The 14,278-nt window shown below is 50.8% G+C and overlaps 4 protein-coding genes across 4 annotated transcripts; 1 reads left to right on the forward strand and 3 right to left on the reverse strand.

The window, feature by feature from the left end:
• Window positions 1–1,851: 1,851 nt before the first annotated feature.
• Window positions 1,852–4,908, reverse strand: MYCGRDRAFT_89379 (uncharacterized protein; the record flags this gene model as incomplete). Its single annotated transcript, XM_003857329.1, has 5 exons — window positions 1,852–1,866; window positions 3,706–3,813; window positions 3,874–4,517; window positions 4,599–4,801; window positions 4,865–4,908. The coding sequence occupies 5 exons, from the start codon at window positions 4,906–4,908 to the stop codon at window positions 1,852–1,854; spliced, it is 1,014 nt and encodes a 337-aa protein (XP_003857377.1).
• A 1,509-nt stretch (window positions 4,909–6,417) lies between these two features.
• On the forward strand, window positions 6,418–7,706 carry MYCGRDRAFT_107206 (uncharacterized protein; the record flags this gene model as incomplete). The annotated part of the gene is made up of 4 exons (XM_003856235.1): window positions 6,418–6,483; window positions 6,539–7,231; window positions 7,285–7,406; window positions 7,650–7,706. Coding segments are annotated over 4 exons (938 nt in total), but the record flags the coding sequence as incomplete, so codon positions are not given.
• Window positions 7,707–9,591: 1,885 nt separating this feature from the next.
• On the reverse strand, window positions 9,592–10,473 carry MYCGRDRAFT_15375 (uncharacterized protein; the record flags this gene model as incomplete). The annotated part of the gene is made up of 2 exons (XM_003857328.1): window positions 9,592–9,910; window positions 9,962–10,473. Coding segments are annotated over 2 exons (831 nt in total), but the record flags the coding sequence as incomplete, so codon positions are not given.
• Window positions 10,474–11,510: 1,037 nt separating this feature from the next.
• Window positions 11,511–14,000, reverse strand: MYCGRDRAFT_66101 (uncharacterized protein; the record flags this gene model as incomplete). The annotated part of the gene is made up of 3 exons (XM_003857327.1): window positions 11,511–12,097; window positions 12,149–12,330; window positions 12,400–14,000. 3 exons carry the CDS (start codon window positions 13,998–14,000, stop codon window positions 11,511–11,513), a joined length of 2,370 nt encoding a protein of 789 aa, XP_003857375.1.
• Between the last annotated feature and the right edge of the window lie 278 nt (window positions 14,001–14,278).

The following is a 14,278-nucleotide window of genomic DNA, read 5'->3' on the forward strand; positions in this document are numbered from 1 at the left end:
CATAGTTTAGTTAAGTCTTTGTTTAGCTTAACGTCTTTAATGCAATTAAAGCACGGATTGTAGTTAAAAGCCCTGTTGCGGACCTTTTTGGCGTAATCGTTGCGCATAAGGGCCGCGGCGGCGGAAGACATAGTATGTCTGCGCTAATATTAGCCTTACTAGACCTAAACTGGACTATACTAGCACTACCCTAGATTACTTACTTTTTAGTAGTTAGTAAAGAAGAGAGAAAGTTTAGAAGAAGAATTAAATTAATATAGCGACGCTACGGACCCGCAAATCCTTCCAGATTAGGACATCTAGCAGCTAACAGCTTGTGAATTTTCCACCGCAACTAAGGTTAGTTGCAGAGAGGGGAGGGGGGCAATGTAAGGACACCCTTACGATAACGCCCCCTACCTGTCCTAACCTAGACTATCCTGGCATTACAGATTACTAGTGCTATCTTATCTAGCCTAGACTAGGACATCCTATAGAGGGACGAACCTTACGGGCGCACGATAGCCCCCGAGCGGACGTTAGACTGCGACCGGTGCCTAGTCTAGGCGGAGGGACGCATTTAGCAACACGAAGGGCGGGTACATAGCCTCGAGGGACGCTCTTGTCTATTCCCTTCCTTATCGAATCGACTCGTTACATTCTACAACCATTTGTTTTCGGTGCAAGCCTACATTCCCTCTCGAGGTGCTTCTAACAACAAGTTTAAGAGGAGTATTATAGAATAGAGGACCTACATAACGTAATAGCGCATATAGTAATATATAGAGTACAACCCTGCTTGCGATATAGGGTTAGCCGAACTGCTTCTATGCGCACCCTAAATAGCCAGCCGTTAGGCTACTATGTCTGTTAGCCGCTTCGTTATCGGCCTAGACGTATCGACTAGTAGGTTGCATAAGGCGTCTTAAGAACGTGTAAATCTAAGCACATGCAGATTCCTAAAAAATATATACCTAACAATTTCCCGGAGGTCAAATAGCTAAGTAGAATAGACCCTTTACTTCTAGCTTTTTATAAGCTGCAGAGCATAAGATTAGCAGGTTAGGAGGTAACGGAGCTGGATTTCCAGGAATAGGGTGGAATTTTAAGGCGGATTTAATAGTTATACCGGTTTTGCGATTAGGGGTAGGGATAGGGTGGGGGGGGGGGGGGGGGGGGGTATTGTTAGAGGCTGGTGCCTAAGGCTGCATCGGCTGTGCCGATGCCTAGGCTAACGCCCAACGGACGAACGCCGGTTCAGAAATCTACTAGGCCGAATCGGGAACAAGCTTTCTTTCGGCCGACTAGAAGGCCACGTATGCGCCAAGCGACGCTACGCGTACACACAGCTTATACTCGACGTTCCGTTGTTCTAGATAGATCTTCTTTTCGGTAGCTTTAGAATTTCATACATTCGGATCTGGACCTTTGTGCGCAACTTCGGTTCAGACCCTTACAGGTACGACGTTTAGTAGGGGCGTAGACGCTCGAGAAGCGGCTCGAGAGGTAGTATTATAGCGGAGGTTTATACCGCTCTAGCGACGCGAGACGGCTCGGAAGTAAGACTAGCTCTAGCTCCGAGACTAGTTATAAGAAGGGGCTATTAGATAACTCGGTACGATATCGGTACCGGTTAAGTTCCGGAAGGATAGGATAATCTACGTTAGTAGACTAGTTAGCGTAATTCGGCGCGAATTAGGTTTTCGAGTTAATCCTTAGTCGTTAGCGCCGCTACTAGACGAGGACAACGTAATAGCGTACCGATAACGTTATTACCGACGTAGGAGGTAACTCTTCGTACTATTAAGATACGTAAACGTAAAATTAATTAATTAGCTATCTAGCTTTAACGAAGAGTAACAAGAGGAAGGTTTAGCTAGTCCGAACCTTCGAAAGTAAGTATACGGAGCTAAGCCGTGCTAAGATGTACGCCTAGCGTAATAGAAACAACTATTAGGACAACGAGTCTAATAGAGGTAGGTCTAAACCGTAACATAAACCTTCTTCTTATTACTCTTCGTTAAAACTAGATAGCTAATTAATGCTATTGTCTCTTATTAACGCTTCTTAATATAAGTAATATTATATATCTTACTCCTATACGTATTTCTTAGCTAGTCTCTTAGCCTTAACTATTAGGTCGTCGATAGCCTAGTAATTACTAGTATATATATAGTTAAAGGGGTCCGCTAACTACCTCTTATTAAAGGCTACCGTATAGCGTATAAGGACTAATAAGGGCTCGTTAGCCGGTTTAGAGGTTTTAAGGCGTTTCGAGGGCGTTAGAGTCGCTAATATTATCGAATCCTATAACTACTAACTATTAACATCCTTTATAGGCGGCTAGACATCGCTATAGTTGTCCGATTAACCTAATTTTTAAACGAGCTTAGTTAGCTACATCGATAGATAAATCCTAGAGCTTACTATATATACTAGACGAGGGTAGTAGTACTATTAGAGTAGGGAGGGCTAGTAGCTAAATCGCCGGTTTAGGCGTTATTAGCGCCGACGACTCCTTACGCCCTAACGACTACTTACGAGCCTTCTTCGGCTAAGGAGCCTTCCTTAGCCCCTATCTCTTATTAATACTACTAGTAGTACTACCCTTACCCTTAGTAGCCTTCTTACCTACTATTTTAGTAGTAGTTCCGCCCTTCTTTAGTATAGGGGTAACCTTAGGTATAGGCTCTAGAGTAGGTATAAAAGATATACGCTTATACGTTAGTATAGACGCTAGGGCTAGCTTATACGTTAGTGCTAGTGTTAGTGCTAGTATTAGAGTAGTTATTAGTTCCGATAATAGTACCTCTATAGTAACGATTAAGGACCTTATTATACGCCTTATATTTATATTACTATCGCTTCTACCGAGTATAGCGTCCTTAGTAGAGTCCTTATTATAGAGGGTAATAATCTATATATCCGTCGGTAGCTCTAGCTCTAGCTCTAGTATATTAGAGCTCGGATATAGTTATATATACTACTAAGATAGTTACTATAATTCGAAGGGCTCTTAAGAGGGTTCCTCTTATATTTAAGAAGGCCCTTAGTCGATAGTATAGCCGCTATTATCGTTAGAGGGTAGTATTATAGAGCTATCTAATAGCTAATAGTTAAATTTCGGCTACGTCTCTTCCTATAGGTAAACGGAAAGTTTAAGTAGCGACTATACGCCCGCCCTTAAAGGTAACGACAATATTAGTAGCTTAAAATGTTACTACGATCGCGGTAGTAATAACGGGAACGACGGTATGTCGCTATTTATAGTGTATTAGTGTTGTATGGTTGTATATAAAGTTCAGCGGTCCTGAAGCTTAAGATTCGAGTAAATCCGAATTAGAGTTTGTGGAGCCTTGGCAATCCCGACCCTTTACAGAGTGAGAATAGGTAGGTAGCTTTCGCAAACACTTCTACCTTACCTCCGTGCTTCCGCTCAACCTGCACCATCCAAGCCAACCGAGCAATAACTGCACGGCGAAGATTGCGCGGAAAATTGGAGAGATGTGCATTAGGATCGTTGCTCTCACGGTCTTGTCGGCAATGTGTCTCTACGTCTGGTTTGGAGTGTTGCAGTTTGAGCGGAAGGATGGAGGTACCCAAAACACCTTACATTCGATGCGATCAGGCGATTGAGTCTATATTCGAGGGCACTTGTCACGAAGGGATCGAATGCTAAATTGCTTCTGTTGATTTCTAGGTGAACACGTTATCAAGACAACTTACTGCACAACAGAATCGCCATGCGGATTGACCGAACATGAATCGAGCAAATGGCTGTTCCTCGCTCTCCAGCCAGCTGGCCAGCAGCTGGCCATGAATGGCTTTGTCTACCTACCACAGGAGTCAATTCTTCAATTCCGGAAAGACCTTTTCGAGATCCCTGTCACTGACGACCTGAGCGTGCTGGTTGAAGTACGCAACGATCCTGGGAGGAAGTGGCTTGTACAGCTCTGTGCGTGCCTTCAAGGCTTGATCGCGTAGCTGAAGCAAGTGGTTCAAGAGACTCTCGTCAGCTTTCGCATCGTCCTTGTCCAAGGTCCAGCTCGACAACTCCTTCAGAGCATCTCTCAAGCGAACATCAGTCCGCAACAAGATCAGGAAAATCCTCTTGATGGCAATAATTGCCTCCTTCAAGTCCAGAGCTTGATGATCCACGCCACGATGTTTGACCGAGTGTATTTCATCCGTGGCTTTGCTTGCAACTTTCTGGGCGCTCCCAAAATCTACAAGAACCACGCCAGGATAGTCTCGAAAGCTCACCTCCGTCGTTGATGGTGCTGTCCGGAACATGATGTTACGTCCTGCGACATCATTGTGTGCGTACTTCTGGCGATCGGGAGCAACTTTTCCCTTCTTTCCGTTGAAACCGCAATGCAATGTCAGCAACGCTTCGGCGAGCTCGAAGAGCATATGCCAGCACAGCCCGGCGGGTGGAGACCGGCAGTAGCTGTCCTCGATGAACGTTGCAAACTGCGCCAGAGTTCTTCCGTTCAGCATCTCGAGAGTCAGCCAGGTATTCGACACGCTGTCTGCATCTATGAGATGAACGATGTTGGGACACGAGCTGTTGTTCAAGTACTGCAATGTCTGGATTTCGGTACGAAGGCCAAGCTTACCATGGAAGCCTGTGCTGGCCTTGGAGATCTTTGCAGCTTGTAGTCCGGCTCTGAGACGAGCCTTTGCTGCGGGGACTGCATTGGGGCTGGACGTCAACTCCGAGACGATTTGATCGGCAGTGGCTTTTGGAACGGAGGCATAGGCATGTCCATACGCGCCACTTCCGAGCTCTTTGATGATGTAGTGGTCGCGCTCGAACCTCCTGCGGTTGAACATTGTGATTGAGAAATTTAGAACTGTTGAGCTGCTTAGGCTGGGAACATACGCGTTGTATATCGAGGAGGGCAGCTCTTTGTTCACAATGTCCATTGTTGTTCAGCATTGTTCGCGAACAATGCTCTTGTCGACCTGTACGAGGATACTCCATTCTGGGCTCCGTGCTCGAACCAACTCCAAGCACCGAAAACTCTTTGTTTGTATTCGAAGCTGCCTCGCGCATGAAAACCTGCACCGTACACGGAGGGAGTCGAGAAAGTGCGATATTGGACTAAGAGTTGCGTGGTGCCTGAGGCATACCATACTAAGGTAATGGAAGTCATGCCTCTGCCCTTGTTCTTCACGTCGCACAGCTTCCTTCTTCTTCGCATCCTCTTTCACACCGCACTCTCAATGCATCGACGCCTCCAAGAAGCCCCATCCAGTGCTGCCGTCCCCACCAAGCCGGCTGCTGCACAATGTTGCGCCAGCTGCAAGGCCAACCTGGCAATGGTTCATTACGGGAATTTGTCTTGTGTCGTCCCCTCACTTTGCGTTTCCGTCCGAGGGTCCCATTCAACCGTCCTTTGCAGGGAACATCGTGGTTGCTGATCCCGGGAGTTGGTATACAACCACGTCTGTATTTGTCACTACCTTGTCAAACTCTGGCTGAATGTCTTCAAGGTTACTTGCAATCATGGTCAATTCCTCTCTCAATCTGTCAAAGTCTGGCTAAATGTCTTCAAGGTTACCTGCAATCATGGTCAATCCTTCTCTCCCAATACTTCTCCCCGCTCGCATGGGAAATACTATCGACCGGCGCCCCAAACGCTAGTCACCGGCGCCTTCGAATATTAACTGTATATATACAGATCTATACGTTATCCTGGCGTCTGCGAAGATAAGCCGCAAAGCTGGCCTATGTCTAAGCCTTTATACCTCTCTAACACTCGTTTTATATGCTCCTTTTTCGAAGGGCGCGGCGCCCGACTGCCGGTCGCAGGCTCCCTAGGTCGCCGCGAGCTTTAACATAGTTTTGCGCTGCCTTTACACCTCGTCTTAAGAGAGTAGGTAGAGGGACAAAGACAGAGAGGCAATTCCGGAGATATTAAAGCGTTAGGCAGGCTAACAGATGCGTAAAAGACATCGAGATTTCGGTGGGCGCCGGTGATTAGCTTTTGGGGCGCCGGTCGATAGTATTTCCCCGCTCGCATTGCGTGGCGGCACATGGCCACCTGACTGAACGGACACGGACCTGCACGATCCGTATTGTACCCGAGCGATGCGACTCTTCATAGATGGCATAGATCAGGTGCTATAGATCAGGTTGACGGGGCAAGTATTGTACATTCCTCTTCCTTTGCTCCTCCGTCCATCCATCGTTGTGTAATCGCTATATGTCTTTGCAATGAAAGTGAACTTTCTACGTCCGGCCTCGTGGCTCTTGACTCTGCCAACGGCGTTCACCCTGGGAGTTCCGCGGGACGCCTCGAATGGCGTTCAGTACACTGCTTCGAACAAGACCGCGTTTATTGAAAACTTGGTGGCCCAGATGACGGTGCCGGAGATGGGCAAGTCTCAATCACATACCGGAGCTCTTGAAGTCGCTACTAACGGCACCAGTCATGCAGCTGTATCTTTTCTTCGCGGACGATGCGGTTGGGCCTGAGTCCAACAACGAGCTCTATGGTACAATCGCCCATCGACCAATTCTCCTTCCAAGCCTGACCATTTCAACTTCCAGACCACGCTCTTCACCTTGCACCCGACGCTGGTATTGGAGTCGTTCACGACTGGTACCCTTTGAACAAGACCCAAGTCAATTCTCTCCAGGCACTCGATCTCCAGAACTCGCGACTCAAGATCCCATTTATGCACATTGGTGAATGTCTTCACGGCGTCGGTTCTTTCCAACAGTCCATGTTTCCTCAGGCACTGGCATTGTCGTCTTCTTGGGACGTGGACTTGGTCTACCGAGTGGGACGTGCCATTGGAACCGAAGCCAGGTCCATTGGGATACATGCCTGCCTCAGCCCTGTTCTAGACATCTGTCGAGACTCTCGATGGGGTAGGTGTCAGGAAGACTGGGGAGAGGATCACATCTTGACCAGTCATATGGGAGTTGCGTATGCGTCTGGTTTATCCAAGAATGGATCTTGGGGAGATTCCGATGCGGTCGTTCCGGTCATGAAACATTTCGCTGCTCATGGAGCCCCTCAATCGGGACTTAACGCTGGCCCATGGATGGGTTATGGAAATCGCGAGGTCAGGGAGAATCTCTTGGTGCCGTTCAAGGCCGCGATTGACCTTGGGGGTGTTCGAGGGGTGATGATGTCGTACAACGAGATCGACGATGTGCCATCCGCCGTCAATCCTATGCTGTATGATGCGCTCGCGGATTGGGGTTACGATGGCTTCATCATTGCGGATGACAAAGGTGAACGCAGCGGGATTGAAGCAATCCGAGCTATCGCTGACGATTGATGACAGGCATGTCAGAGCTCGAGTACGTCCATATGGTGGCCGATTCGCCCACCGATACGATCGGTCAGTGGTTCAACGCAGGTGGCATGATTGAATACTATGACTATCCTTTGGAGACGTACATGAATGTGAGTGACTGGCGATCCAAAGCGAATGAGGAGCATACTAAGGCAACATACAGTCCACACAGTCACTCGTCGAAAGTGGCACTGTTACACTTGCGACGCTACAAGCAAAGATACGCTCCGTCTTGAGTGTTAAATGGGATCTTGGATTGTTCGAGGATCCGTTCATACCAGAGGACGTCGATCCTCAAGCGATCTCAGATGCACATGTCCCGTTGACCCTCGAAGCTGCCCACAAATCTATAGTACTCCTGGAGAACCGGAACTCGACGCTTCCGCTCAGTTTGGAAAGCGGGCAGTTGAAGAAAGTGGCCTTGGTCGGGCCATTTACCGACACACTGAACTACGGCGACTACGCCGGACAGTTCGGACGGTACCCTGTGGCACACTCGTCGACTATACAGGAAGGCATTCTACAGACGCTGGAAGAGACTAGTTCGAATATCGAGTTCGTCACCGCCTGGGGTGCGAATACATGGCTGTACAACGGACAATACCCTATCCCTGGGTATCATCTCTGCACTCCAGGTGGTATCCATGGCGGGTTACAGGCGACATATTTCGCCGGCGTCAACTTCACCGAACCACTAGTCCGTGCCACGGAAGTCCCGGTGCGAGATTGGGGCCTGTACCCACCTCCCGGACTGCCCTCGAACAACTTCAGCGCGATCTGGGAAGGCCACCTGACCGTGCCCGTTTCTACACCGACTGAAGGTTGGCTTGGGGTAGCGATTGCGTCGAACAGCACAGCGAGACTCTACATCGACGACCAGCAGCTTGTCGATGTACCGCTGACGACAGATGGAAACATCTTATCCAACATTCCTTCTCGGAAGTATAGCATGGTCAATGGTACAGCAGCGCCTCCAGGCTCAATGCCGTTCACTTTCGTCCCCGGAGCAACGCACAAAGTCAGGCTGGAATTTCAGTCCTGGAATCTCTACCAGAAAGTCGCAAACTACAACTCTCTCAACGCTCAAGTTCTGTTGTTCTGGAACCTAGTTGACAGAGCCAGTCCTACATCAGCCGTGGAAAAAGCCGTAGGGATTGCTCGAGAGGCAGATGTCATTGTCCTCGCCGTCGGAGCAGGCTGGGATTCTGATGGCGAGAATGGTGATCGAGCAACGATGGGTCTTTCCCCGAACCAAACTCTCCTCACTCAAGCCATTATGGATATCGGGAAACCAGTAGTCCTCATCCTGGAAGGTGGCAGACCATTCGCCATCCCGCAGTTCTACGACCATACTTCCTGCGCGGCGGTACTTAGCACGGGATTCGGCGGACAGAGCGCAGGACGAGCGATAGCAGACGTGCTCTTCGGCGCTTTCAATCCCGGAGGCAGAGTCACACTCACGGTCCCTGTCGATGTGGGACAGATGCCGGTGTTCTACAACTTCAAAGCTTCCAAGGCGTTGCAATCTTATACTGACATGGACGTCGCTCCGGCGTATCCCTTTGGATATGGCTTGAGCTACACAAACTTCACGACGTCCTCTTTTGCAGCCTCCTCTTCTGGCGCGGCCGCGACCTTCACAGCAGACTCGGAGATCACATTCTCGCTCACTGTCACCAATAACGGGCCCGTGGCAGGCTCGTATGTTCCGCAAGTGTACCTTCTTCAGCGCGTGTCGTCGATCTCGAGACCGGTCAAGCAGCTGGTCGGTTTCGCGCGGGTGTACCTCGAACCCATGGAGTCCAGATCTGTGAACATCGAGCTCGAGGTGGATCGTTATCTCAAAATACTGAACAGGAAGAATGAGTGGGAGGTTGAGAAAGGGAACTATACCTTCGCGCTAATGGAGAATGGTGGCCCGCATGCGGGGACAGAGAAGAACGTGACGATGCAGTGCGTTTAGGAAGGAGTAGTGCTTTTTGAAGCAGGCTTGAGCTCGTCTCGACCAGGTGCTGTCAAGAGCAGCAGCATCATTGTCAAAGGTAGTAGGTATTGTTCGCTAATCTATCAAAGGGGTATATCAACATCTCATCGCCACCAACGCGTGCGACAGTCCAGCAGCACGATAGTCCAAGCAGCGACCTCCAAGACTCTATCGAGGATCAAGGCCACAAGCTCGAGAACCTCTACCACGGCCGTATGCTCCTACACACGTGCCTCCGCCGCGTGCCTCTCCTTCTCCCGCATCGGAGTTGAGTCGCTTCCTGATTGAGTCTGTCGTATTTCCGAATCTGTATCCTGATCTGCTCCTAATGCTGCCAACTGGGCAGCTGTCGGCGGCACTCCTTCCACTTTCTTGACTCTGCGCCCCTCTATGTAGCTGACGATACCCCCAATCCCGGCAATACCGCAAGCTAGAGCGACAAAGAGACCGGTACTCCAGGAGGGTCGTTCGATGCGGTTCATGCCCCACATGAAGCCGCAGAGACAGGCTTGAAAGAAGGTGTTCCAGACTTGACACCAGATAAAGAAGTCGGCTTTCCAGATCGCGGTTGGAGGAGCGCGATGGCCAGTTGGAGGATCGATAGGTCGTTTTGACTCTGGCAGTGGAATCCTGAGATCGTCGTATAGGCTGCCGCTCTCGAGTTCTGCAGATGTGGTTGACGATGCTGTCTGTGGTGCGGCGTGTTCGGCACCAAGCTCACAATCCAAGGTATCTGAGCCTGGAAGCCGAAACCAGTTGCGATAGTGGCCAGCCAGTTTTCGCAGTGGTTGCATCTTCTTTGCCTTTCCATGCTTCCGTTCACTGATCATGCGGTAGGCCATGATGTAGTATAGATCGCGGAATCTCCAAGGAATGAGACCGAAGCCCGTAACACAGAATAGAGCGTTGAGCGTTTGGCTGTTGTATTCGATCCACCTCCTACGCGCGGAATCGATGTGATTGCAGTCGTAGACCCACCCTTGCTCCGAATCGTCGGCCCAGCACATTGCTGGAGCGGCACCACATAGCAATAGGAAGAGCATGCCACCCCATGCGACGACGTTGAGTCCGTATAAGGTCACCAAGAACCCGACGGGCGTAAGGAACCACTTCCAGAAGCCTCGCAGTGCGTTCGCGGTTGAGGTTTTCCACGGGAGCTTCGGCGGCGGAACATAGCCATTTGTATACACTCGTTGCCTCTTCTTCAGATTCACCGGTTCCTCCGCCGACTCATGCTCTGATATCCTCAGCTCGCCCGCCTTCTTCGAGGAGATCCCAGCACCGCTACCGTCCAGATTCCCAACAGACTTCACAGGCTGGGACTCGGTCACGTCCACATTCGTCTTCTCTTCGCTCAGTGGTGGGAAAGCTTCCAATCCTCCTCCGCGATGCCCGTGTCCATCGAACTCTTTTGACTCGCGCGATAATCTGATCGATCGTCGGTTGTTGCTATAACTTCGATCCCGACTTCTTCGACCCTCTGCACTGCCACTCCGGATATCGTCGATACTCGGTGCCGAAGCTGTCACATCCGCTGTCGCAGCCAGAAATCCAGGGGGAAGATCTTGGTTGAGGACTTTCTCTGTTGCAGATCGTACGCTCCGGGCGACGCTGGAGGCTGTACCAGCTCGGGCGCGTCCTGTAATTGTCGCATTGTCCGCTGGCGGCGATCGGGGCGTCGCCATGATGAATAAAATTGTCGAGAGGGATGCTGCATTGGCAGAACGAGCTCTCAAGTCCAAAGCGTCGCCTCACTCCCCACGAACATTGTCGCCTAGACGTTCTGGCCAACGCCTTTCAAGGCGGGCGCAGGCTGCAGCGTTTCGGGGTGACGAAGTGCCATGGCCAGAACCATGAAACCTTCTAGAGATTGGCATTGGCACTTGGCTCGGTGGAAATCTATATCGGCGCATCGATAGATGTGCAGACTCGGCCGTGAAGCTGTTGCGCGGCTTCTGCGAGGAGCGACTTTTGTGTAACATCATCTCACCTTGACAGTGGATCGAAAAGTGAGATCTGATCTGCTTGTGTGAGACGAATGAAGGGTCCAACGTGTCGTGCCGGAGAAGTGCCGTCGTACTTCGCATATATGGAGTTGAATATATTGTTAGCGAAGACCAGGTTACGGTGTTTTTCCTACTGGGAATGACCTCAATCGAATCTGAGGTATCATCATAAACTCATCTGCCCTAGTCGTGTCTTCTCGTCGTCAATACCTTATCTCAATACCTCAGCTCACACTGCTGCCTGACCCTTCCAGCTTCTCCAATCGCTCCATCTTCTGGTTCATGACGCGTTCCCATCCTATACGAACGTATCTGCCCAGCGTGTTCCAGAAATGCCTGCCAGCCTCGTGCTCGCGGATACGGCCCAGCAGCTCAGCAACATGCTCGCGAACGTCCGTCCGAGGATGGAACAGACCCATGCCTATATACAGCAAACCCGGGGTTTGCCCACTGCCCGAACCGGTGGCCTTGTTCTCCCATATTGCGTTCGCAACGACAGCAAGCAGCTGACTGATCTCCTGATCCGATCGAATAGCGCCGCATAGTGCTAGGTAGATATTCGCGCTCTGCTCGTGGCCCAGACGCAGCTTGGCGAGTTTGTCGTGCAAGTGTTGCAAGTCCAGATGTTTGACCGGACGATACACGTAAAACGCTGCCAGATCCTGGATGAAGTTGTAGTAACTTCGAGTGTTGCGCCAGCCTTCGATTCGAGTTGAGTTCGCCGCAAGCTCGTTGTTCTTGCTCTGCACCGTAGGCCACACGTAGCCATGGCCCGTGACTTCCAGAGGCAGCTGATCTGATAGCCTCTCACCTGGGCTGGCCAACGGTGAGGTGTCTGACGAGAAGCTACCGTTCGTCGGACTATCCGGATTGTGGATGTGCAGCGCACTCGCGCCATAGACGGTCTCCTCAAAACTTGACGCAAGACGTGTAAACTTTCCGACCCATTTCCTAAACTTACTCCTTATCGCTAATTCTCCATGTCGGTCATTGATTGCAGCCAATACACTCGTCATGAACGCTGCATCACCAGTCGCATCGCCACTCATGTTGGTCGGGACGGGATTACCACCGAGACCTGCTGAGAGACTAGCTCCGGCGCTGACGAGGGACGAGATTCCGGTCGATCCATTGGCAGCCGAATTGAGGTTATGAGTGGTTTGATGAAAGAAGGCCACGCCTTCAGTCAGCGGTGCTTGGTCAATCGTGTTGGAGATTCGCATTCTGCCGGTGCTCAGATCACAGAGCAGATCCCACCACTCTGTCTTCAACGAGAACGCTGGATTTGTTACGCCAGCGATGAAACCAGGCACCTTGAGGAGGTCGTCGATCTTGGTAAGATCGGTATATGGAAAGGCGTGACGAGTGAAGCCTCGTAGCAGACCCCCCGACGCGAGAGCACATGCAGCCAGGACCGCTTCGGCGACCTCGGAGCTCGGTAGATTGTGACCCAGAAATATGACTCTCTTTTGCGTAATAAGAGCATTCAAAAGAACGATGATTGGATGCGTTGAGGGGCCTGAAGTGGTGAGATGTGGATGTGTAGGAGCGAACGGTACTGAAGAGGTGGTGTGAGGCGTGCTGAATGTGGTGATCAACTTGATGAGGCTGAAGTCACCGACGGTCTCCGGGCTGATAGCCGTCGGGACCTTGACCGGGACAGGAACGTTGGCGTAATGAACAACGCTTTCGAACTCATGGGTATCTCGAGGAAGTCCATATCGCACTCGTTGCTGGAGTTGTCCAGCGCCAGTCTGTTCCAAAGGCGACATCGGACCAGCATGATCCAGACCCTCTGACATTCGCTGTGCTATAATCGCTTCGAATTTCTCCAAGAATAGGTCCTTTGCATCGCTGCCTTGAAGAATGGACTTTTCCAGGTAGTTCAGTCGTGGCAAGAGGGAGAGATCCATGCTGTTGACAGCCTCATAGAGACTGGCCAGCGTCTCGATTTGTGGGCTCGCAAAGTACTGCTCCAGTGCCAGGAGCAGCAAAGGCTTGTATATGTGTAAGAATGAATGCCTCGTGCATATTGCCATGGCCTTGACAACAGCACCTCGTTTGACCGTGTTGTCCTGTTTCGTGTTGACCAGATTGAGCACATATACCAATGGTGGCCCGTCCAAACTCATCTCATCCTCGGACTCATCCTCATCATCGAAGTCTGATTCCTCATCCTCCTCTGTCTCTGTCCCTGCACCTGCTTCTGCATCATCTCCTTGTTCTTCCAATTTCCTCCGCCGACCTCTTCTTCGTCGCCCCGACTCTTGATCCTCATCCTCCACTCCCGCGTCCTTGTGTAAGAAGAAGATGGTCCAGTCTTGACTTCGTACATGCGCCTGATCAGGCAACATCAGCTCCGCCAGCATGCTCTCGTCGCCGCCCACGGGGCTAGGATATTGGTGCTCCATGATACTGCCCCGATCTATGTCGAACGAGGCGACCAAGATGTATTCCACATGTTTCTCTCCGTCCGGTGGGTATTGCGACTTGATCGGTTTCTGGGCTTGTCGTTGAACAGTCTTCTCCGGTGAACGGAAGAATCCATTTGGCGAGACTTCACTCCGGGTGTCAGACGAGGCTCCAACATTGGCGGTAGAATCACTGTCGCGGGTCGAGTTCGATCCGGGACGACCGCTAGATGTGAAGGACTGCTGGAAAGATGGGTGTCGCGTTCGGGACGAGCTGCCGCTGGAGTTGGTGTTAGGTCGCATGGGTAGCACGGTCGCCATGATGGTCGGACGTTGCACGACGTTCTAATGCTTGTATTCCCGCGGTTGCGACATCATCGTGATCTCGTCTGCGCCATCGTGAGTTTGTCGAGCGAGTCCCGATCAAAGCATCCCATATGTTGGCTGTCGTTGGGAGGTCGTTCGCAAAACCCCTGCAGTAGCTCGACTCGCGGGAGGAAAATCCGGGGAAGCGTTGCTCAGTCGCTTTGATCGTTGTTGACAATCGCAAACACTGCTCTGGCTCGAACTTTACAACATTC

Source organism: Zymoseptoria tritici, chromosome 1, assembly GCF_000219625.1.
Source record: "Zymoseptoria tritici IPO323 chromosome 1, whole genome shotgun sequence".
NCBI lineage: Eukaryota > Fungi > Ascomycota > Dothideomycetes > Mycosphaerellales > Mycosphaerellaceae > Zymoseptoria > Zymoseptoria tritici.